Source organism: Canis aureus, chromosome 37 (genome assembly GCF_053574225.1).
Source record: "Canis aureus isolate CA01 chromosome 37, VMU_Caureus_v.1.0, whole genome shotgun sequence".
In the NCBI taxonomy this organism is placed as follows: Eukaryota; Metazoa; Chordata; class Mammalia; order Carnivora; family Canidae; genus Canis; species Canis aureus.
Genome location: NC_135647.1, coordinates 21,756,186 through 21,779,685, shown reverse-complemented (window position 1 = coordinate 21,779,685; position 23,500 = coordinate 21,756,186). Strand labels below are relative to the sequence as shown.

At 43.8% G+C, this 23,500-nt stretch overlaps 1 protein-coding gene across 6 annotated transcripts in view; it reads left to right on the top strand.

Annotated features, from left to right (window-relative positions):
* The window catches only part of CDYL (chromodomain Y like), a 230,706-nt gene that overhangs the window by 51,650 nt on the left and 155,556 nt on the right, over positions 1-23,500 (top strand). The window contains exon 1 of one of the 6 annotated variants that reach the window (XM_077886243.1): positions 5,112-5,316. The exons of the other annotated variants lie outside the window; for them this stretch is intronic. Within the exon in view, the coding sequence (XP_077742369.1) occupies positions 5,293-5,316 (24 nt within the window). The 5' untranslated portion in view covers positions 5,112-5,292. Of the gene's footprint in view, positions 1-5,111; positions 5,317-23,500 lie in introns of those variants that run through there. 6 annotated transcript variants of the gene reach the window in all.

Here is a 23,500-nt window from a genome sequence, read left to right as displayed (position 1 = left end):
GGTTCCATATGCTTCGTGGTACCAGCTTTATTTTTTAATTCATTTTGAACCTCTTATCTCTGCTTTAGATTCAATCCCTACCTGTTCTGGTCCTGGGCTTATTCTGGATTCCACTGATTTTGGTGGGCCTGGTGTTTCTATTTCCCTTATGAGCCAGAAAGTCCACACTCATCTCCTGCTTAGTGGCTCTCTCTTATTGATAATCTCTCTCTTCAGAAAAGTCCAGAAGGTAATGAGGTTATTGGGATGGTCTCGGTTGAGTGACAAACATAATTATTCATCACAATGATTCAAGGAACATTCACATTTGATGCTTATTTTGAAGAATCCAAAATGAATTAGTTACTGCTCTGGTAAAAAGTCAACCAGAATGTCATGCCAGGACCTCAAGGCTATTTACTCTCTATGACTTTTGGTTATTTTCTGTTTCCAGAAGGTGGGGTAATGTGTAATGTTATGAATGAATACTTTCTCAATCTTGATTAATTCAATCAAAAGATGGTTCAACAAATACGTACTACAAGGATTCTTTGGGTAGAATCACCATTAACTAAATAGAAAAACAAACAGCAGTTAGAAACTAAATCTAGTTGAGAAAGAAAATGACCCTTAATTGTGAATTGATGAGGTTTGGGCAATGGTGGTACCTCAGCCTAAGAGGAAACTGGTGAAATCAAATGTGAAGAAGTCTCAGGATTGATATCGCTAGGGCAGAGATCAAATAAATGGTGGCATTGGGCCAAGAAATAGCAGTGTGGCAGCTGGATTAGATACCAGAGAGAATAATACCCGGGACCAAGATGGATGTAGGGAGGGAGAGGCTGCCCGTTGAAATAGGGATATTGACTGTTTGGCTAGGGGAGGAAGCAGGAGCTGAAACCAGGAATCAGAGATTACTGGTTGTCCAGAAAAGACAAAGGGCACTGGTATCCAATTTAAGTTTTTAGAGAAGGAAGAACTGCTTGGCTCCAAGTTCACAAAAGGGCCTAGCATCTGAATTCATCTTAAGACTGGTTCTCTCTGTTTCTCTCTTTTGCTTCTCCGGCTTGAAATTTCTTACTTTCTTTTGAGTAGGTGATTGAGATAGGGATTTCCCGAAGTTTTGTGGAATGAATGTTCTATAACAAGAATGGTATTTAATTTTTCTTTGGCTGCAGTGTGCACAGACAAACAAACTTAGGTCACTTCTTCATGAAAAACGCAGTTCAGTTTGGGGTTTTGGAGGAGGTACCCAAGATAGATTATGTTTTTGGGTTACAAAATAAATGAAGGGAATCATTAGCAGCAGCTTTTCCACAGCTACCCAACCTGCCTCAGGCTGAGGGTAGTAGCTGCTAGATTTTGGCTTCTTTTGTCTTTCCAGCCCCACCCCCACCGGTTCTCCGTAGCCTTGGAATTCAAATGTAGATGAAATGCAGATTCTTGGGAGAAGGGAAGGAGTGATTGGTTGGTTGGTTGGTTGGTTGGTTGAATGGGAAAAGAGGAGACTCTCCAATTTGAGATTTTCCATTGTTCGGCTGAGGCGGGGAATGGCTTCGACTCTGGATCTGAAGAGTCTTCACTGGAGTGGGGCTGATAGTCTATTACCAATTGTTCAGATAAATTTGGAAAAGGAGTAAACTGGCTTGTGTTGGTCTCCACCACTGGCTCGAGTCAGGTAAGAGCTGAAGCTTACTGCCGGTAGATGTGTGTTTTAATCCTGTGTGTACGTCAGCTCACTTGTTGACCACCCCCATAATCCTTAAGGTTTACATATTTTACTAATACATCCCATTGGGCTGCATGTGTTTTTGGTACAATGCCGATATCTCCCTTGATGAGTTTTGGGGATGTGATTCCACTTTTATTCTCAATTCACCGAGAAAGTGCTTTCACAGCACCCACACACGTGGTCATGGTAACTACTGTAAGACTTCACTATTTCATAAAAGGTGGTATAAATTCAAAGACATTCTATGGTCTTGGACGTATTTGCTTCTCTTATGAGCACCGATAAGTGTTGATGATTTGAAAAAAAATGAAGGAAGAAAGCAAGATTTGCTTAAAAGTAAGACAGTTTGAATTAATTGAGGTAAAATACATACATAAACAAAATGGTACTCCATAAACTGGTTGGGTGTTTCCTGCCGAGGGCAGATGAGAAGTAGTAACAAAGTGGACAGTTGAAAACTTGCTCAAGTTCTCGGTCACTGGTTGGGTATCTCAGTACTGCTCACAGTGGAAAGCCACTGATTGTTGGGAGAGAGGGAGCTGGAGCTGAGCTTAGGAGAGTGGCTTACCCCCGCTTCGTTATGGGGGTGACCTCTACCCAGTGGTTGTTCTTTTACTGTCGTGGACTAGTCATAGCAGCATAAATAATCCAGGTCACCAGGATTAAAGGTCCCTGTAAATTGGCTTTTTGGAGTTACCTTTTTAAAATCTGTAACTCCCCCTTGCTCTTTTTCTCCACATTGACGGAAGTCACCTTAGCACTAGGATTGTTGTATACACACAAGGGTACTAGCTCAATATCTGAGTATGGCTGTCTTTCTGTCCTTGTTTCTTTCTCCTTTCCCCTTGGCAACAGTGGTAGTGCTGGAGACCTTAGGGACACTGTATTTAACATTACAGACCATTAAGAACATGGTGGACCACTGGTGAATGCTTCACAAATTTTGTTCTAAGAGTGGCAAGTAATTAGGGTGGTGGCCTGGCAGGAAGAAGAAATGTTTATATTTGTATCAACCTATTGCATATGGGTTTCTACGTGTGAGCTGTGTCTGTTCATTTTAGATTGAGGATCCCTTTTTAATTTATATTTTCTTACACTTGTGTGACTTTTAACCATCTGGGCGCTTGGAGTAAGTAGGTGAGCTAATTGCTTTGAGACTTCACAGATTATATATGAAGTCCTAGTCCTTGCCTTCAGGGAGCTTACAACTTTCATTGATGTTATTTGTGTGGCTGGAGAGACACAGCCACATGATTAGACGTGATTAGATGGAGCCTAATAATGACAACGTCAAGCGGGGAAGAGGAGCAAGTATTTGGGGGAGGCAGAATTTGAGCCATCAGAAAAAAGGGGCAGAGCTTGAGAGTTCCTTATTTGGTAGAGGAGGTGGGCCATTTGTGGTTCTGTTGTCAAAGCATTTGATAACGGAAGCTGGACGTCTGGATGTCAGACTTCACCGTGAACACGAGAATTCCAACTCATTGAATAAAAACTTTTTTTTTTTTTATGCAGAGAGAATGGTGCTGGGGCTGGAGAGTCCAATTTGCAGATGAAGTCTGAAAGAAGGTCACGGTCTAGAAGTGGGGGGTGGGAGAGCAGAGTGGACGAAACGGTTAAAACAGGCAGAGATGGATGGGCCCTTCGAGGGGGGCACGCCCGAGGGCCCCGGGAGCCCCTGGAGAGGGAGCAGCTGATTTCTGCCCTGGAGGTCAGAAGGTTACGCTTTGGAGGTGACGTCGGAGCTGCAGTTTAGGGTTGCGAGGGAGCATTCCGGGCGGAGGGGATCGCAGGCGAGGCGCCGGGCGGGACGAGGATGGCGACTCGACTTTAAGTGGCTTAAGGGCAAGCGCTCGTGCTCGTCCCGGGAGCGGGGAGGGCAGGAAATTCAGCGGGGTCTGTGGAAGCCCTGCGGCTGCAAACTGTAGGTCTGGGGCCCAATCGAATTGGGTTACGGGGAGAAGAGTAGTGGGAGGAGCCTGCAGGGTGGAGGGCCGGTTAGGGACCCGCGCGGGATAGAGCCCCGGGAACGCGGTGCCGGCCGAGGCCCCCTTCGGGGAGATGTGGGCTCTGGGGGTGGCTTCCCGGTGCGGGGGTGGCCGCGCTCGCGCAACGAGGTGCACGTAGTGTCCGGGGAGAAGTCGGGGAGGGCGGCCTGGCGCTGTCGGCTGTGGGGGCGGGGGCGGGGGCGGGGGGGGGCGGGCTGGCTCCGCGCCGCTGGGGAGCCGTCCGGGCCCGGCAGGTGTGCCCTGGCAGGTGGCCGGGCGGGCCGCCCCACGTTGCGCATCTCTCCTCTGTAGTGGAGCAAGGGCCAGCCCCTCGCCCGGCTCGGACTGGAGGGCCTGGCCTGCCCCCCCCCCGCCCCAAGAAGAACCCCCACTGACAGCTTCGTTCCATTAGAACCCAGACCTCCCGGGAGCCCAGATGCTGGCCCCTCCTCCCCGCTCCCCGTCCGAGAGGAACAGGGAGGCCCGGCGTGGGGGAAGCTGCGGGCGGGGAGGCGGCGGCCGCGCCCTCGCACCGCCCCGGCTCCCACCCCCGGCCTCCCGCCCGGCGAGCGTGTCCCGAGCGCTCCGGGCCGCACGGCGGGGCGCGGGCTTCGGGCTCCGGGTCTTGGCGGCCGCCGCGGGGGAGGCGGGCACGTGTGAGGGCGGGGGACCCACCTGGCCCGGGACGCGCGTCTGGGGGCGGGAGCTCCGCGCCGCCCGGGAGCGGGGAGCGGGGAGCGGGGAGCGGGGGGCGCCCCTGCCGTCGGGGCGGCGGGCTCTGCAGGCCGGCGCGGCGCCCCCACGACCTCCGGCCCAACTTGGGGCCCGCCCCGCCGGGCACTGCCGCCGTCCTCGGCGACCCTCGAGGCCCCCCGCTCCCACGTCGGGGCGCGCCGGCGGGCAGCGCGGGCCGCGGGCGCCCGCCCCCGCCCCGGCCCCGCCCCCCGCGCCTCGGCCCCGCCCCCGCCCGGCTCCGCCCCTTCCTGCCGCCCGGCTCCCCGCGGCCGCCCGCCCGCCCGCCCGCCCGCCAGGCCCCGGAGCCGAGCCCGCCGCTCCCCGCGGCCGCCGCGCCCCGCCCGCCGCCCCGCCCCGCCCGCGCGGACGGTCCGAAAACCCGGAGCGCGGGAGCGCGGCTCCGCCGGGCCCGGGCGGCCGCACTGGGCATGCTCAGTAGCCGGGGCAGGTTTTTTGGTCGCAAGTAGGAAGCTTTCTGCACTACACCGGAGAGGGGGAGCCACGGAGCCAGCCGCGCCGCCGTGCACCGCCGCCGCGCCCGCCCCAGCCCGGCCCGGCCCCGCGGCGGGGCGCGATGAGCCCGAGCCCCAGCCGGCCCGCCGGGGAGTGAGCGCGGGGCGCGGAGGGCGCGTTGCGCAGCTGCTCCTGCGCACAACCCCGCCGCCGCCGCCGCCGCCGGCCCGCACCGGCCGCGAGTGCGAGAGGCTCGTCCTGCGCTGAGCTCCGGGCGCCGGGCGCGGGAGCAGGAAGCGCAGGCCACGCAGGGACCCAACTGAAACAAAGTGTCGGCCGCCCGGCGGCGGCGGCGGCGCCTCGCCCCGACCCTGCCCCTCCCGCGCGCCCGCAACTCCGCCGCCCACCATGGCTTCCGAGGAGCTGTACGAGGTACCTCCCCTCCCCCCTCCCCCCGGACCCTCGGGCCGCCCCCGCCCGCGCCCGCGCCCCCGCCCGCGTCCAGCCCGACGGCCCGCTCCGCCGCGGGCGCCCGCCTCGCCCCCTCCCCCTGCCCCTGCCCCTGCCCCTGCCCCTCCCCTCCCCCTCCGCGGCCGCAGTTTGCTGGACGGGAAATGTGCGCCGAGGGAGCCCGGGCCGCGCCGCCCCGGGGGGCAGGGCAGGGGGGGCTCCCGGAGTGCCGGGGCGCCCGCGGGCGGCGGGCGGGGGCGGGGGGTGCAGCTCCGGCACCGGCGCCCCGGCTCCCGCGGAGCCCCAAGTGCAGCTGGCGGGGGCGGCGGGCGTGAAGCCCCGGGGTCCCCCCCGCACCCGGGGCGTGGGCTGCGGGCCGTGCGGGGGCGGCTCTCCTGCCCGGGTACTGAAGCGCGTTGGGGGAGCGTGTGCCTCCGGGGCGCGGCGACCCCGGGGCGGGCTGCGGGGTGGGGGGGGGGACGGGGGGACGGAGAGGAAGAGTGCAACTGTCTGGCCGGGCTCCGTCGCGATGCAAAATAACGCACCGCAAGGGCTGAGCGCTGACCGCATGCTTTAATTAGGTTAGCATCGTGGCCCGAGCCAGGAAATTTAAATTTAACGCTGATACACCGTCATTCATTTGCGCCCGCAGATGCGTTGCAAGTAAGAAAGGGCACACGGGCACGCACACGCACACACACAGCTCTCTAACTTAGGACGATGGGCTCGCCAGCTCTCTAACTTGCAAGTTTTGGAGTTATCTGTCGGGATCTCTAGACAAAATTTGGCTGCCTCGGTGCTAACTTCTCGACGTCTTTCAAAGTAGACTTGCTGAGAGTTAAGCTTTGGGAGGCTCTCTCTCTCTCTCTCTTCTGTCTATGGGTGTGTCTGGATGCATCTCCAGAAGGGGCTTTAAGAACTTGTGGGCACTCCGTGGATTCGCCTCTATGATGCGTTTAGAGACCTGGGTGTCTGCGGGGGGGGGGGGCTTAAGTAAGCGTCTGTAAGCAATAGAGCCCCGTGGTCCCTGTCAAGCCCTAGTAGGTGTCGTTGCTGTTGCTGTTGGCACAGAATGGCACGCTATTGCCCACAGTGATCGCCTTCTAGCAACTTTTTGTTGCTTTTTGGAAGCAAGTGTTTGCAAAAGTTCTCAGGAGGAGGCTGCTTTCTGTAGACATAATGGTAAGATTGTTGCCTCCCCTTACATTGTACGTGGTCAGTGTACCTTAGCTGGTGCTTGAGAATGTTCTATTCACTGCAGCCATTTTGCACATTAGCTGTGCACTGGTGTATTCAAGATACTATCTTGGGTCGTTTGGGTATGTGAAGGGGGGGGGAAAAACTCCCTCCCCTGTCCTCAAGAAGTTTCCCTTCTAGGAGGGAAAGTGTCGTGCATGGGAAAGGTCCGCAAGCAGAGGCTGGTAGCTGAGATAGATGCTGGTCTTTCTGGCTGACATACGGTTGGGGAGATGCATGTGAGGGGTTCTGGTTTCTGCCTCAGGTTATTCCGTGCTGGTGTTCCGTGCTGGTGTTCAGGTCTGAGTACTCACTCTTTCTTAATTTTTGTGATTATAAACACACAGTCGTGTAGGTCATCTCATTAGGGAAAGTTGGGTGAAGGCAGAAACTTATACGTGAGTTGTATCTTAGGGTTTATAAACGTGACCCTGAAGACCGTACATTTACCACCAGTGCGGTATGAACTACATTTCTTTCTTTCTTTAGTCATATCTTCAGGTTTCCTGGTCACTGGAGGCTTGGCGGGATTCATGTAGAAGTTATATTTTGTTGGAAATTGTGCACATTCAGCCTGCCTGTTGAATGTCTGCCCTACAGAGGTGCCATAGGGAGATAAGAAGGTGGAAGGTATGAGGATGCTTCCTGTACTCGTCATTGATTGGGGAAGAGATAAGTACATGGCAAAGAAATGATGATACACTTGCACAATTGACCTTTAGATTCTGGGTTTGGGGTTAGTTTTGAAAAAAAGCGTTATAGGAGTGGAGCTGAAGTGATGGTAAATAACGTATTCTCCGGGATAAGTTCTCTTCTTCTCCTTTACTTGTAGACAGCACTGCGACTCTGTGACTCTATTACAATTCAAAGTTGATACTTGAAAGTTCTGCATAGTGGTTGAGAGCCTGAAGTTGGGAGTCAGAAAACCTAGTTGTTGAATTCCAGCCCTGTCACCTTGGGTAGATCACCTTGAGAGCTCGGTTTCCTCATCTGCAAAATTGGAATCAGTGCTTACCTCCCAGAACTGTGAAGGTTAGATGAAAAAATACATATATAAAGCATACTCCACAGTTCCCATAATGACTACTCAGTAGGTGATGGTTATTGTTATATTTTAACCACTCTAACACACCTCCCTGAGGCCTGGTTTTGTTTCTAAAGATAGAGAATTGTATTGTTTTAGTCGAGGCAGTATTACTTGTGAGGTGGAAATGATGTGTGTTTGTAAATAAACACTACAGTCTAACAGGCTGTTTGAACAAAGCTGGGGAGAACACTAAGGTACATTAGTAATAAGGTCAGGGACATCAGTTGCCTTGTTTTGTTTGGTTCGGTCTAAATCAGAAGACAAGTTTCATATTTGGCCTCAAACTCTACAATTCTGTAGGGATGTATTGACAAAGGAGGAAGTTCAAAGTCTTGCTTCTTCATGTAACCTGGTATAGTAAAAACACAGGTTTGCAGTAGCTGTGTGAATTAATCTGATTGCTAAGCCTCTGTTTTGTCACCTAAAAGAAATAAGATCTAGTACTTAGCATGGTGCCTGTGTATGGTAATAGGTCCTTAGGAAATGTGTAAAGTGGCTAGCATAGCTCTGTTTGTGAATAAAAAATAAGGAAACGAGCTGGGATGGAGCATCAGCCTTACAAAATTGGAAGAGCATTCTGTTGGTGATAGAATGGATTCACTCCCTGTATCTCTAGCAGCTAGGATTAGGAAAGATGGATCTTTTACTTACTCCTGCTGACTACTTCAACTTTCACAAAAAGACAAGCATCCTGTTGATCAGGGGTCCACGGACTTTATGTCAAGGGCCAGACAGTTGATATTTTAGACTCCTTGGTCCACGCGGTCTTTGTTGCAACTCCCCAGCTCTGCTGTCCTAGCGCAGAAGCAACCATAGGCGATACCTAAACGAATGAGTGCCATTTTCCAATAAAACTGCCGATGGACAGTAAAATTCTAATTTCGTGTGATTTTTACATGTCCTAAAATATTCTTGTCTCCCCCCCCCCCCCCATCAAATCACTTAAAAATGTAAAAATCGTTCTCAGCCCACGGGTTCCACAAAATCTATGGGCTGGACTTTGTTTCCTCACCTCTGCTTTAGATGACCAGCTACTCAGGAACTCAGGTTGAGGCGAATGGAGGTGGAGTGTGGAGTCATGAAAGTCCTTCCAGCTCCAATCCCAGGTCTAGAGTGGGGTCCACTCTTTTCTTCTGTATAGTGAAGGGAGTAACTCTGTCTTCGGTAACTCTCTCTCCTGAACCTCCTCTTCAGTAAAACGTGAAGCTTGAATGACATTAGCACGTAAGTGCAATTTATAGTTGATAAAGTTCTATACCCAAGTGTTAAGTGATTATGTTATTCTAGGAAACTTCTTTATCTTCTTCCATTCTTAAAAGCTACCAAACTCTCAAACCGTGAAACCAAACCTGTTTTCCTTTGATACTTGGTATTTCAGAACATCAAGTAAATGGATTATTACCAAAGAAAACTGAAATCAAGAGGACTTTATCTACTGGTCACATAACCAGCATAAGACTTTGTTCATGTGGGACTGAATAAGGAATACACGCTGTAGTAAAATGGAGATGCATTCTCCTTATATGCATATATTAATTCCTTTTTTCTCAGTGGATATGGGGCTTTTCCCTTGGGAACTATTAAAATTGCTAATTTAAATTTTAGTAAGATCTCAGTGATCTAGTCCTGGCCTTTTGAGAAACTTATCTAATACATGCATATTCTGGTCCATCATAAATGGAAGTAAATTTTTAAGGATGAAATTGCACCTGGCTTATAAGAAAATGTCTTAAAGTTGATTAGCTTGGAAGGATAATCAGGATTTGAGGGAAAGGTAAGTCTTTTTGAATTCTTTTTATTACTTTGGAAATGATTGCTCCTGTTGCCTCTGCATCACAAGAATTTTATGAACATTGACCAAAAGCACAGTTATAAATAAAATCTGCTTGGGTCATTCAAGTGGAAGTCACAAAGATCAAGAGACCTTCAGTGGATGTTGGTCAAGATAAACCCGCATCAGTTGTGTGGTGTGCTGGCTCTTAAAAGATTGACCGAGATAAGAAAAAAGCGTTTTGATTTTTGGAGTTGATTGTGGGACAATGAAGTCAAATGTGTATTTTGAAAATTAACATCTTGAATGTGAATTGCAAAGAATATTATTTATCTATTTATTTATTTGCCTAAGCAACAGTGTGGAGACAGCCCATGTGCTTTTCCTCCAAATTTGCTTTCAATTCCTGCATACTAGAATAAATCTTTTTTTTTTTGTTTGTTTTTGCTATAATATCTAAGAATCATTCCATTGTTCTTCATACTCTGTAATGATTTTTAACCATCAAAGGTATTTCAGTGGTATATAGGAAATACTTTATTTGCAGTGTCCTGATTCACAGTTTTGTATATCTGTGATGCACAAAGCCAATATGAGTCAAATTTTTGTGAACAGGATGTAGTTTTCATATTGTGTGTGTTCTGTAGAGGCAACAGAGTCATCTCGGGTCCTTTTAAAGTACAGATTCTTGGGCCCAAACCATGAGAGTGTAGTGTTCAATGTTTGGGTGGAAACTAGAACCTGTCTTTCCAAAAAGCTTCTTTATGGAACGCAGGCGGATGTAGTAGGGGCCTTTGGTTTGCAGTGGTCTGTGTTTCTGACACTGAGACAGCAGCGTGTTGAGGTTGGGAAGGGTTGGGAATCTGCCTTAGCAGAAGAACTCCACACGGACCATACTAGGCCTTTTTGCAGGCTCTTTGTTGCTGGTCTTAACGGAGTCATCCCAGGAAGGATTCTAAAAACACTCAGTAGCTAGCTAAGGGTGCTGTAATGTCTGCTTTCTGTCTTCAATGTATGGCATACCTGTCCATCAGGTTGTTGGGCTGGTGCTTACAATATTAAAACCTAGGCTTTTTTTTTTTTTTTTCTGGTCGTTCTTTTCCAAAGTTTAAATATTGGAATAGCACAATGGTTGAAATATGGTTTAATCAAAGAGTAGATTATAGGAATGACTCTCCATTCTGGACCCCCTCCCTCCAGAATCTCCCTCCCCCAAACATTATGCCTTAGTTCCTCCTCTGCATATGTGGTTTCAACTCTTGGATAGGAGAACTTCTAACTTTACTGTTTCCCACACAAACTTAATTCTCTTTAGCTTTTTAAGCTGTGCAAGGCTTGGAGAACCTGTGTTCTCTGGGGAGTCTGGAAAAAGTCTTTCTCATTTGTATGAAAATTTGTACAAGTCTCTATGAGAGTTTTTCTCAGGGAGAGAATCAGTAGCTTTCATCTGTTTCTCAGAGGGAGCTGTGACCCAAAGCAAGTATTGAAATTGTTCTTGAGATCTTTGAGCCTAAGACTTGACTTTCACTGTCCTTCATTGACTACTCTGATGTTATTTTTGCCAAACTCAGTTCTGCTTCAACAAGAGTCCACAGTAAAATCATATTAAAAACTTGACTGGGTTTGGAAGTTGTGTGCTATTTCTTTAAGTGGCTGTTCTCAAAATTATACATATATGAAGTCTAAAATCAATCCAAAGGGGAGTGGGAAATACAAGCTTCAAGTTATGGAATGAATGAGTCATGGGGCTGAAAGATCTAGAATAGAGAATATAGTCAATGGTAATGTAACAGCATTGTATGGGGACAGATGATAGCCATCTATGCTTGGGGGTAAGCATAGCATGATGTGTAGACTTCTCCACTCACTATGTTGTACACCTGAAACTTATGTACCATTATGTGTTAACTGTATTTCGGTTTAAAAAAAAAGTGAAGCAGTAATTTAGCTTCGCTTCTGACAGCATAAGGACTTTAGAATCCCTTAACTTTGATTCCCTCCCTCCAGATTTATTTACATGCTGTTATTTTCCAGTGTTTATTATCATCTGTTAAAAGACAAAACCTTACAAAATAGGACATTATTATTGTGTACAGACAATATTTGTTTAGATTTACCTGTATTTTTACCAGCTTCTTCGATCATCATTCTTATATTACGGAACTTCCTTGTGGGACTAGTTTTTCCTTTCTTAGGTATAGCCTTTAGAGATTTCTTTAGTAAAGGGTCATTGGTGGAAATGTCTAGTTTTTTTGTCTGGACATGTCTTCATTCTCCTTCATTTTAGGAAAACAGAATTGATTCTAAATAAAACCAATTAATTGGTTAATTTCTTTAAGCATTTTGAAGATAGTATCCCATTCTTTTCTGGCTTTCCCATTATGATGGCGAGGTTGTTGTCAGCCTAGGTGTAGTTATTTAAGAGATCTGTCTTCTGTCTCTGGTTGCTTTTGAGATCCTCTCTTTGACTTTGGTGTTCTCTAGACTTATTGCAGTGTCTCTCTGTGAGACTTTCTGTTAATAAGATTTATATATGTTGTGTTTCTTTTGTCAATTTATGCTGTATTAGTTCTAAAAATATTCATTTTATCATAAAATACTGCTGTTCTTTTATACACTTCTGAAATTTCACCAAGTAGGTATTTATAAGGTCTTTTCATTTTCTCCGCCCTGTCAAAGGGTAAGAACCCTCTCATTTCAATCTTGTTTTAGTTTTGTTTGCATTCTGGGTTTTTCCTTGCATCTGACTTCTAGTTCATTAATGAACTGTGCCTTATTTAACCCACCTATTGAGTTTTTAATTTCAACAATTATATTTTTTACTTCTGATCATCTGGGGCTCTCCACCCCCAGTTTGTAGCTTGCTTTCTTAGTCTTTGGTGTTTGTCTACGTTTATGATTGAAGCATTCTTTATGGTTGGGTTGGGGAGAATTATGGGGCACTCAGGTATTTTCCCTCTTGCAAGTTCAATTAAACATTAAGAAATATACTGTATTGAAGATCTAGTTATGTTGTAGTGAGAATGCCCTTTTGGAATCCTGTTTTTTTTTTTTGTTTTGTTTTTTTGGTTTTTTTTTTTTGCCAGAATTGGAAGAAACCTTATTGATTTTGAATTTGTGGTAATATGAATTGGGCTAGAGCCAACACTTGAGATTTACGTAAAGATATTGAAAATGCAGATAAAGTATAAACTAGATTTCAAGGGGACTGAAAACATATGAAAATTGATGTAATAGCTTCAGAACTAATGCTTCTAAGGCATCTTTGTTCTGTCAGCCTTGATTTATAAGCATATTTTCTCTAACTTCTCTTTACCTGAGATTGGCCTGCTCAGTGGGTCTGAGCTACTGAAGCCATAGTTGTTGGCTTATTTTGTCCACACCTGCACAGCCCATCCTTTCCTACCTTAGTGTTGTCATTTTTCCCATAGGTGAGTCCTCCAGCTTGCTAGCTTCAGTGTCAGTCTTCATTCAGGACCTCATTAGAGTTCACACCTGGCAAGAATCCTCCCCTCCAAACTCTGTGTAACTAATTTACTCATTTCTTTTGCACTATTGATTATTAATTTGGACTTTAAGTGTTACTTTCTGTAGGTATTGAATAGTATGTATATTTTCCCCTATATTTGGCAATTTTTTGGTTTGTTGCAGTGCTCAATCTGAAGACCTGAATGTGGTGAGCAGTCAGTGATTACCAACGTTTAGCTAAAATACAAGTATTACAGTGTCTGGAGTTACATTGTTTGAAATTATACCATATATGTAAAAATTATGCATTTAGTGATCTTTTTAACAAAAACTCTACACTGTGTTTTGTAGGAAAATTATTTCTAAATTTGATACAAATAATTTGGAAGAAAATTGTGTTCCTAGAAAGAGCATTTGAAATGTTCATCATACTGTTTGTGTTTAGCTGTTGATGAAAAGTGTTGGGGAATGGGGGAGATGTCTAAAAATACTCTCCAGTTGGAGAAGTTAACCACAATATATTTAGGAAATGCCTTTGTTTTTTGTCTTATTTTCATTTATAATGGGCTCTGCAGTGTGAAGTTTTTAAGAGGTTGATATTTTCCTAGTGTTTGTTGATAAAGCTCAATGATGTTGATTGCGTATATGAATATCTGTGGTTAAAATGTACCCATTTTTCATCAGTAGTTTAGTATTTAGAATTTTAGGGAATCACAGAGCTGCATACAGAAGCATTTCCTATTTTAACATGTAACTAATTTGGTTGCCTCAGCTATTTAGAATATGTGAAAACAGGACCAGATAAAAGCCTTCTTGGCCTGTAAAAAGGTGTCACACCCCCTACACATTAAACAGCTCTGGGCCTCTCTTGGAGACTGTTTTATTTGAGGCATGATATGCTTGGACTTCACTGGCTTCCTTATCAAGTTAGGGACAGATATTTGGTAAGGGAAAGAGCTGTCTAAGGCAGGTGAGTTGACATTAATAAAATTGTTTGTGAGCTGAGCTGGTGATGGCACCTCCAGGTCATGGATAGCAAGTAGCTCCTGAGTCCCCAGAGCATGTGAAAGGCATGCTTATGAAAAGAAAGGCATATGTTGAAAAGGGCTGTCAAAAATTATTTTTAAAAGTTTTGGCATGTAAGTGGCAACATTCAGTTTACTTTTATGGTATGTTTTCCAGAGATTCCACTCAAGTGTTCCTAACAGCAGAAGCAAGAGATCAGATAGCCTAGTAAAGAGATGGAGGTGGAAGTTGGGGATTGAATGGCCTGCCTGCTGCAGGCCTGGCCTGTTTTCGAATTCTCATGTTACCTGAAGCCTTTGTGAATTTAACAGTGTGTGCCGTAGAAAATGGTATGATATTAAGTCCCTTAAACATATTTACCGGTATGTACTTCACCATAAAATTTTGGATCAGGTTGGTGTTTTGGGGAGATGAGCCATCATCAGTTACTGCTTCATACAACTCTTGATCTCCCTCTGGCTGTGTGTACCCAACATAGGAGCAAGGGCTTGCTGTGTTCTCTTTCATGATGACGCCAGGTAGAAGAATTATTAGCTGGTTTGGTGATATGCAAATGAGAATATTTGAATGGAGTAATCAAAAAATTTAAATCTCATTTCAGTCATTCCTACCACTGAAGGTTTTTTTTTTTTTTAATTTTTAAGATATTTTTAATTTTTTCACGAGAGACACACAGATGAGGCAGAGACCTAGGCAGAGGGAGAAGCAGGCTCTAACTTCCCTCTTGGATGCAGATGAGCTTTTGAGCTTAAAGCAAGAGGGAAATGATTATTTTATTATCATTTTTAAGGATGGAGAGTCATGTGTATGTGGCAGAGGGTGCTAACTAGAATATGATTTGTAGTACTCTTCCCTCAGAGTATACATGAGTAAAATTTTCTCCAGAATTATTTTATATGCCATCATTCAACACCACTAGCTTCAGCTGATAACTGAGCTTTTTGAGAGTGTCTTGATTAAATAGATAGATACATATCTAAAAATGTATTCCTAAGGGAAATGATCCTAAGTAACTGTAGGTTAGGACTGCTTAAAAATGATGAGGTTGCAATGATCTTGTAGAATGGGTTTAAAAGATTGTGGAATGAGGGGCTCCTGGTTGGCTCAGTCGGAGGAGCATGAAACTCTTCATTTCTTAGGGTTGTGAGTTTGAGCCCCACATTGGGTGTAGAGATTACTGAACTAAATTAATATTTAAACAAATAAATAAAAGATTGTGGAATGAGATCTTGTCAAGGTATGTCGGTCCACCTTGGCAGGAGGGAGTTATGTGTTAAGACCAGACACATTTCAGTTTACCCAGGAACCTGATCAAAGCCAACAGAAAAGAGATTGTGGTCACGAGTGGACAGCTTTACGGCAATGCCGCAGGCCTACTTTTGTCAAACAATGGCCTGGGAGAGAGACCAAAACCATGAAGTGAAGGATCAGATGTGGAGAAAGGATTGTTCTCAAATTCAAGCCTCTTTTATGCATAATCCCACTCGAAGAAGGTGAAACTCCGGAGTCCTTGTCTTGACTGATTTCTGTTGCAGTAGAGGGACGTGCCTTAGAAGTTGGTAAGCTCTTAAAAAGCCTTTGCTATCGTGGATCACGCCTCCCCTTGAGGAAGAGTGTTCTTCGAGCTTGAGAAGGGGACATGATTGGAGCAAGTGAGGACATTAATGTGACCAAGGCTTTGAGAACTTTGCTTCCCCTCTGAGGTGGTAGGCAGGATGCCCCTCACACCCCGGTGACTGGGGTGGGAACGACAAGTAGGGTGGACGTTTCCATCCTTCACGTGCTTTTGCACTACCTTCCACACTCAGAAGCGTGAGCCCTATTTCTCCAGAGTCCTTCTACCACACACACAGGAGATCTCGCCTGTTAGGGCCACGGCTGACTATCTGCTCTGCTCCTTGGGGGGACGGATGTCCTCCTGTCCTTCCCTGAATCGAGTGGAACCACTTCCCATAATTCCCCAGGTGACATGAGGTCAGCTAGAGCCCTCACCTTGGCACAGGAATTTTTGCTTTTCCCTTGTACTTCCCTCCTGGGTAGCTCCCCTGGTAAGGGGAGGGATCTGGGGGCAGAGCGGCCTGTGCTCGCCATCCACCCTCGCACCACAGACTTTGTTGCTGGGCCAGCCCTGGTCTGGCCCCCTCCCGGTCCACGCACGTCTCTGAGTCACTGTGGCCGGGAGCTCTAGTGGTTCACACTGCCATACCTCGTAGCTACAGAGAAAGAGTGGCCGAGGGCCATGTGCAGTGGTTTCTCAGCTTTGACGGGAGATGTGGATCAGAAGCTCCTATCATTGAGCATGGTGATAGGATCGATTAACCATCCAAGATTTGTTTCCAAATTGCTTTGTCTTTTTTCTTTAGCCCCTGTTGCATTTTTGGCCTTTTCTACCTCTGGGACAAGGGCATGAGACTGCGAGTTGCCATCTCTACCCCCTGCCCACCCTCTCTGTCCTCACCCAGCCTCCTGTTGGAGAGCACTACCCTGTTGCACTCCATATAATGTGGAATCGAACTTTTCAGAAAAGTTTAGTTTCCTGTTCTTAATGAAAAACAACAAGCAAGTGAACAGTACAATCCTGTCTTTCTAAAACAATAAACTTTCAAATGACTCAGCTTCTCTTTACTTGCCCCCCCCCTTTCCCTGTGGTTTGTTTGAAAATGGATTTTTCACTCCTGCTGTACATCATTATCAATTTAGGACATGCCATCCAGTCAAGTTTTTGCTTATCTATCATATATAAAGCATCAGTAAAGACACTAGAAGAGCAACAAACATGTAGAAAGATGTCTTCACCCTCCTTATCTCTTTTGAGTCTATGTTGGCAAAAAACTAGTAAACATCATTAAATGATGTGTGTTTGTTAAAAGTGGCATTTGAAAGATTTCTTCAAGAGAGTTTATAAATAATACTCTTGAAACCTTTTAAATAGGAAGATTGCGGGCAGCCCCGGTGGCTCAGCGGTTTAGCGCCTGCCTTTGGCCCAGGGTGTGATCCTAGAGACCCGGGATCGAGTCCCGCATCAGGCTCCCTGCATGGAGCCCGCTTCTCCCTCTGCCTGTGTCTCTGCCTGTCTCTCTCTCTCTCTGAATGAATAAATAAATAAATCTTTAAATAAATAAATAAATAAATAAATAGGAAGAGTGCATAAATTAAAAGATCTTTTACTTAATAAATTTTAATGAGCATCTAATAACGTGACTCAGTACTCTAAGCATGTGTAGGGGGCCTTTTGCATTAGCACGCTATATAGAAACTTCTCTGAGTCCAGGAGGCATTACCTCTGTGGTTCGGGTTTACTTTAAGTTGTTGATGTTACCGTCCTATAAGAAATCATACATCTGTACCTTAACCAACAAAAACTCATTCATTTTCCTTGCTATGAGGACTAAAGTTATAAGGGTTTCTTAAGCTCTTTTTGTAGTATAAATTAACAGATGATGGTAGTAGCTCCATAATAAAAGATAGACAGGATCCTCATCAGTATCTTAATCTGCCTTTTCTTCCATGGTCACCATACTCGAGGTCATTAAGCAGAATGTAGAGCATATGTGACTAAAGGAATGGCATTTTCTGATGTAGTTTGCGGAAGCATAACAGGAAAACTCAACTATTACCTGTAATTTCAAAGTCATCCAGTAGGTTCCCCATGCCCAGCAGCATGAAAATCTTCTGTATGGGCCTAATAATAATAATTATATAGGGTAGAAAATGAATAAGCTTTGAACGAGATTAAACAAATTTGCAAGGAGAATGAACTTAATGCTCCATCATGGATAGCAATTTTTGAGTGTTCTCAAAGATTTCAAGTGAAGCACAAAACATTGATGAAAACAGAAAAGATCAGAGATTCCATTTGTCCCGTATTGTTGTCCACAAAAAATAAGCAGGTATTCACTTTGGAAGAGAGTTTGGAAGTTACCTCAAAGATGCTGAATACAAACAATGATGATTTAACATTTCCTATGATACTTTTTTAAAGAAAGAGAGCAAAGTGATGGGTTTGGATAGTGTATTAAGACATGTCCAGTGTAAACTTTAAAAGACTCCTGCATGGTGGCAAGCATTAACATTCCCAGGAAACAAGAAAGGAGCAGTGTCAAATCAGCGTGAGGTTTTTGTCACCAGTGGCACTGATCATTGTATAACTGATTCCGTAGGGACCCACATAGATTTAGTATGTGGAAATTAGAAAGTGGAGAGTCATGAGATGCAGAAGGAACACACCCGAGGCTTGAGTGATGGGTTTCTTTATTAGGATGCTTCATACTGTTTGTGAGCAACCACTTTTGATTTACAGCATATCAGCAATGTAAGTCACTAGACTTACAGTTCTGAATTATGTTCATTCCAAAATTCATTTCTCCCTTAGGCAGTAAAGATTGGGCGCCACAGAGGATATTCAAAAGACTGTGTCTGAGGGCAGTCCTAGACCAGGAGAAAGTTCTGGGAATGTTTTGTGTTAACTGCCTCTTTGAAATAAGAGTTTGGCCTTTAAAGTCAGTACTTGAACCAGCTGACATCCGCTTGGCAGACAGGTCCTTTGAATTTCATAGTGTCAGAATTTACATGGTCTCCTAACCTTACTTGTGGTTTGTGTGTGAAGGCCTTATGCATGTTTACTGAGAAAAGGAGGGGAGAGAAGTCTAAGAGGGAAAGAAAATTCTTTGCTCTGCTTCCCTAGATCAGCTACCATGAACCATAGAGGACCACCATTGCGGCCATCTCTATGCATAAGTACAGTTAGAAGAATGGATTATACAGATAACAATTATTCCATGAAAATAGAATTGATGTGCCTGCTGTTTAATAGAAGACAGAAAGTAACAGGAAAGAATTGTAGAATTTTATATAAACTTTTTTTCCTTATTTGTCCATTTTTCGTTTGCCCTTTTCTTACTGATTTGTCGGATGAACTTTGGTCCATCTGTTTTTATGTGTGATATGAAATTGCGATCTGATTTCTTTTTAAAATGTGGATAATCTATTGTCACCTTCTATTAGATAGTCCATCCCTCCCCCACTCATTTGCCACCTTTGCCATAATGTAAAGGCTTCATTTACGTGTGGGTCAGTTTCTTCAGTTCGTATTTATCTTTTCTTGATTACACCACACGGTTGTGATTACTATGGGTTTATAGTAAGTCTTGGAAACTTGCCCTACCAGATATTTTTATCTTGTTCTGTTTTTCTGAAAAATTTCTTAGTCCCTCTTGATGGTGTGCTCTTCCACCTAAACATTGGAATCATTGTGTTGAATTACACAGGAAACCATGTTGGGGTTGGGATTGATGCTGCATCGTGCCTGTGGATTCATATGTGGCAGTGGAGATACAGCAGTGGGCCTAAAAGATAAAGTCCCTGCCCCAAGGGCCTTATATTCTAGTGGTGGCGGCGGCAGACTGATTAGGATACTGCTGGTGGCTTGGGGCGTGTGTTATTTTTATGTAAATTGTTAGAGAAAGCCTCATTGATATGGTGACACTAGGGTCTTGAAAGCAAAGGAATCCCCCCCCTCCCCCCTTGTTGGCTTGTGCTTAGGAAGTTTGAGCTGGGCGACCAGGAGGCCACTGTGGGAGAGAATGGTAGATGAGGGCAGAGTGGTGGGGGGATCCGTGCAGGCTCTTTGTAGGTATTCTAAAGGTTCTGAGTTTTATTTTTGTTTTACTAAGGTGGGGAAGCCATTGGAGGAATAATGTAATCAAATGAGAAATTTTAAGAGGTTGTGCTGGATGCTATATAAGGAAGAAACTGTAGGGGGACCAGGTAGGAAGCAGGGAGATTGCTTAGGAGGTTGGTAGAATGATTCAGGCAAAAGATGATGGTAGTTTGAAGCCCAGGTGCTGGGATAATGCTTGGAGGTGGGGTAAGTGAACAGTGATTGCATTGGGGGCATGTTTTGGAGGTAGAACTGAGCAGGATTTACTCCTGAATTGGACATTGAATATGAGGGAATGACAAGAAAAATGGAAAGAACCCAAGTTTTTAGGCTTGATTTGCCATTTATTCAGGCAGGTGTCACCACATAAGGTGCACCTTTGGTTTTATTGGAAGTGAGGGCTGGTGGTGGATAAATGGGAATTGGAGTTTAGACATGTTAAGTTTGAGATGCCTTATAGACGTGCAGGTGGAGGATGGCTTGAGCGGCAGCAGGCTCTACAAGCTTAGAGGTGAGGGCATATGCTTGGGGGTGGATGATATGGGGAGACACCAGTGTATATACATGGTTTTGAATCTCCAAGTGTTAGAGTGTAGGTAGAGAAGAGATGCGAGGCTTCAGTCTTGGGAGCATTCGTGTGTAGAGCTTGGGGGAGATGAAGGTACAGTGGAAGGAGACCAAGAAGTGGGGTGGCCGGGAAGGGAGGAGAAACGGGAGTAGGTGGGAGCCAGGTGAAGAGCATTTCAAGAAGGAGGGCGTGACCCCGTGTGTTCTATGCTGCAGCTGAGGACTGAGGATTGGTTGGGATTTGACACTATCTGTTTTGGTGGAGTCCTGGGGATGAGGGGCTGGCCTGGGCTCACGAGGGAAGAGGAGAGAGGAGGGATTGATGATTGTCGGCAGCTCTCATGACCAGTTTTGTGAAAAGGGAACCAGGAGGGCGAGGTGGGCCCCAGAGTTAGTTTGCTTTTAATTTTAAGATAGGGGAAATTAGAGTGTGTTGTGTGATGATGGGAAAGAGCTAATAGGAATGGGGAATTAACGGATCAGAAGCAGGAGGGAAGGCACTAACTGGAATGCTTCACGCAAGTCTGCAAGAGGGGATCTGATCCAAGAGCACCGAGTTCTTCAGTAATGCTATGGACTTTTTTAAAGTTTTGCACAGACTTTCTTGGATTTATTCCTAGAAGGCATACTTTTTAAAGTTATATTTTCAAATTAGTTATTACTCTTGCACAGAAAGGTTATTTATTTATACCTGCTTTTTAGGTCTGTTTACCTCGTTCAACTATCTTATTATTTGAAAATTGGTAGGTTCTTTTAGATTCACATGTAATCCTATCTTAATGCATAGGGATAGTTACATTTTTTTTTGTTTTCACCTTCATGCCTATCCTTTTTCTTTTATTACATTCGACAGGACCATCCAGTAGAGGGTTAAATAAAAAGTTAACAATATTCTTATTTTATTTCTAATTCTGAAAGTCCTATACAATTTTATTAAGTAAAAGCTGTAGATAATTGCTAGATACTCTTTTTAAAAATTTGTTTAAAGTTCTTTTTACTTATAGTTTATGAGTTTTTAATCGTGAATGGTTAATGAATTGTATTGAAATGTGTTCTCTGCATTTGTTAGAAGTTGTCATTTTTACCCCATTTTACTATTTTGATAAAATATATTAATATCTTTTCTGATGTTGAGCTATCCCTTGCCTTTCTGGTTTAAACCTTGCATAGTCACAGTGTATTATATTATGTACATTGTTAAATTCTTTTCAGAATCAGTGTTGGAATAGTCATTGGAAGGAGAGGTAACCAATTTCACTTTTTTTTTTTTTTTCTATTCTGAAAGATTTGCAGGATCTTTGAACTTTTTGTTTTGAGGATTTGGGCTTACTTGCCTATAAAATCATCTGGGCTTCTGTTGACTTTTAAGATAGGAGAGGAACCATTTGATTATCCATTAAAAAATCAGCTCTCATCGATTAGTAATGCTTTCCATTTGTTAAGTCAATTGTGGTCTAAAGTTTTTTATATTAGAATATTCTTCGGACCTTTAAAAAATCTTACTGAATCTGTGATTATATACCTTCAGAACCACTTTTTAGTTTTATTGGCTCTTTCTATCTCTGTCATCTACTTTATTTATTGCTCTTTATTTCCTTCTGCCTATTTAGGTTATCGGATTCTCTTCCTGGGTTATTGAATTGAACACTTAGCTCATTTGTTCTTTAATGAGGCTATAAAATGACCTATAAGTACAGCTTTGGCCACTTCTTTCAAGTTTGATAAATTGTTTTTCAATCTGAAGTCTCTAGATTTTCCCTTGTGTTTATTAAAACATTTTTATTAACCTATTTATTCATATGTTTTAAAAGCCAAAAAATTATTTTAAGAAGTTAGCCAGGAAGATTTTTGTGTATATTTGAGTACTTAAATGTATTAAATATTTTAAAGGTGAAATATGGGTTTTGAACTAAAGTGCATTGTGGTCAGAAAATGGTTTTTATGAATCCTTGAAAATCATGGAGGAGGTTTCCTTTTGTGATCTTGTAAGAAGTTTTATTTTGGGGTTAGAGTTCAATAATTGATTCAGGGCTCAAATATTATATACATGTATATGAAAATTTATTAAATATTGACTATACTGTTCAATATGTAGTACTCCTCTATTAACGAATTATTCTCTTAAAATTTGTTTCTATATGTTGTATACACTTGCTTTAGTTATATTGTTATATTACCTGGGTTGTATTTACTAGTCATATCTTTTCCTCTTTAAAAAAGTCTCTGGTTTTGTCTAGAACTGTCTTGTAAGCAACGCATAGTAAGTTTAAAAACTTTGATTGATGTCTTTTATGAGTTTAATATTTTTGTTAGGATTTATGAAATATTTGGACTTGTTAATTTTGCTGTATATCCTTTGCATATTTTTTTCTTTTCAGCTGTTGGTTTAAGAGAATATTCTGTGTGGATTTGCTGTTTATTCCTTTACTGGTTTGGAATATACAGATTCTTTGACCTTGTGGTTGCCATTAATTTCTTTAAACTCTGCTTAACTTTTCCTGAATAATCAAATTATTCAATAACTTCTCATCTTCTGAAATGTGACAAGAATGTCAGCATTCTTTACCTTGGGAATATGTCTACTCATTTTCTGCTCATCCAGAACTTTAAGTGTTTGTTTTTTTTTTCAATGTACTCAAAAGTGAGATCTGTATCTAATAGTTAAGTTAGTCTATCTTCCATGAGAATATAGCAGGGACACAACACACTACTATTGAAATCTCCAATTTTACCTCCACTAGATTAATACTGTCTTGTATTTATTCTATCCTTCAAAAATACACTAATAATTTTTTTTTATAAATCTCAGGCTATTTAAATTTTTAACATTATATTTGAATACTGTTTTGTTTATCCCTTCTTTGTGGGCTTTTTTCCCCTGAATTTTATTTTATTCTTTCTTTCCTTTTTTTTTTTTTAAAGATATAATTCACATACCATAGAGTTCTCCTTTGAATGTACAGTTCAGTAATTTTTAGTATATTCAGAGCTATAAAACCATTACCATTGTCTAATTTCAGAACATTTTCATTAGCTGTCAGTCCCCATTCCCACTCCCACCTCGTACCCCTGACCACCATTAATTTACTTTCTGTCTTTACAGGTTTCGACATTTCACATAAATGGAATCATATAGTATGTAGTCTTTTCTGTCTGACTTCTTTCATAACATGCTAATAAGCTAACATAATGTGTTCATGGTTCATCCATATTGTAGAGTATACCAGCACATCATTTCTTTTTATGGCTGAATAATATTCTGTTTTTTGGATATAGCACATTTTGGTTATCCACTCATCTGTTGATACATATTTGAATTGTTTCTATTTTTGTCTGTTATGAATAATGCTGC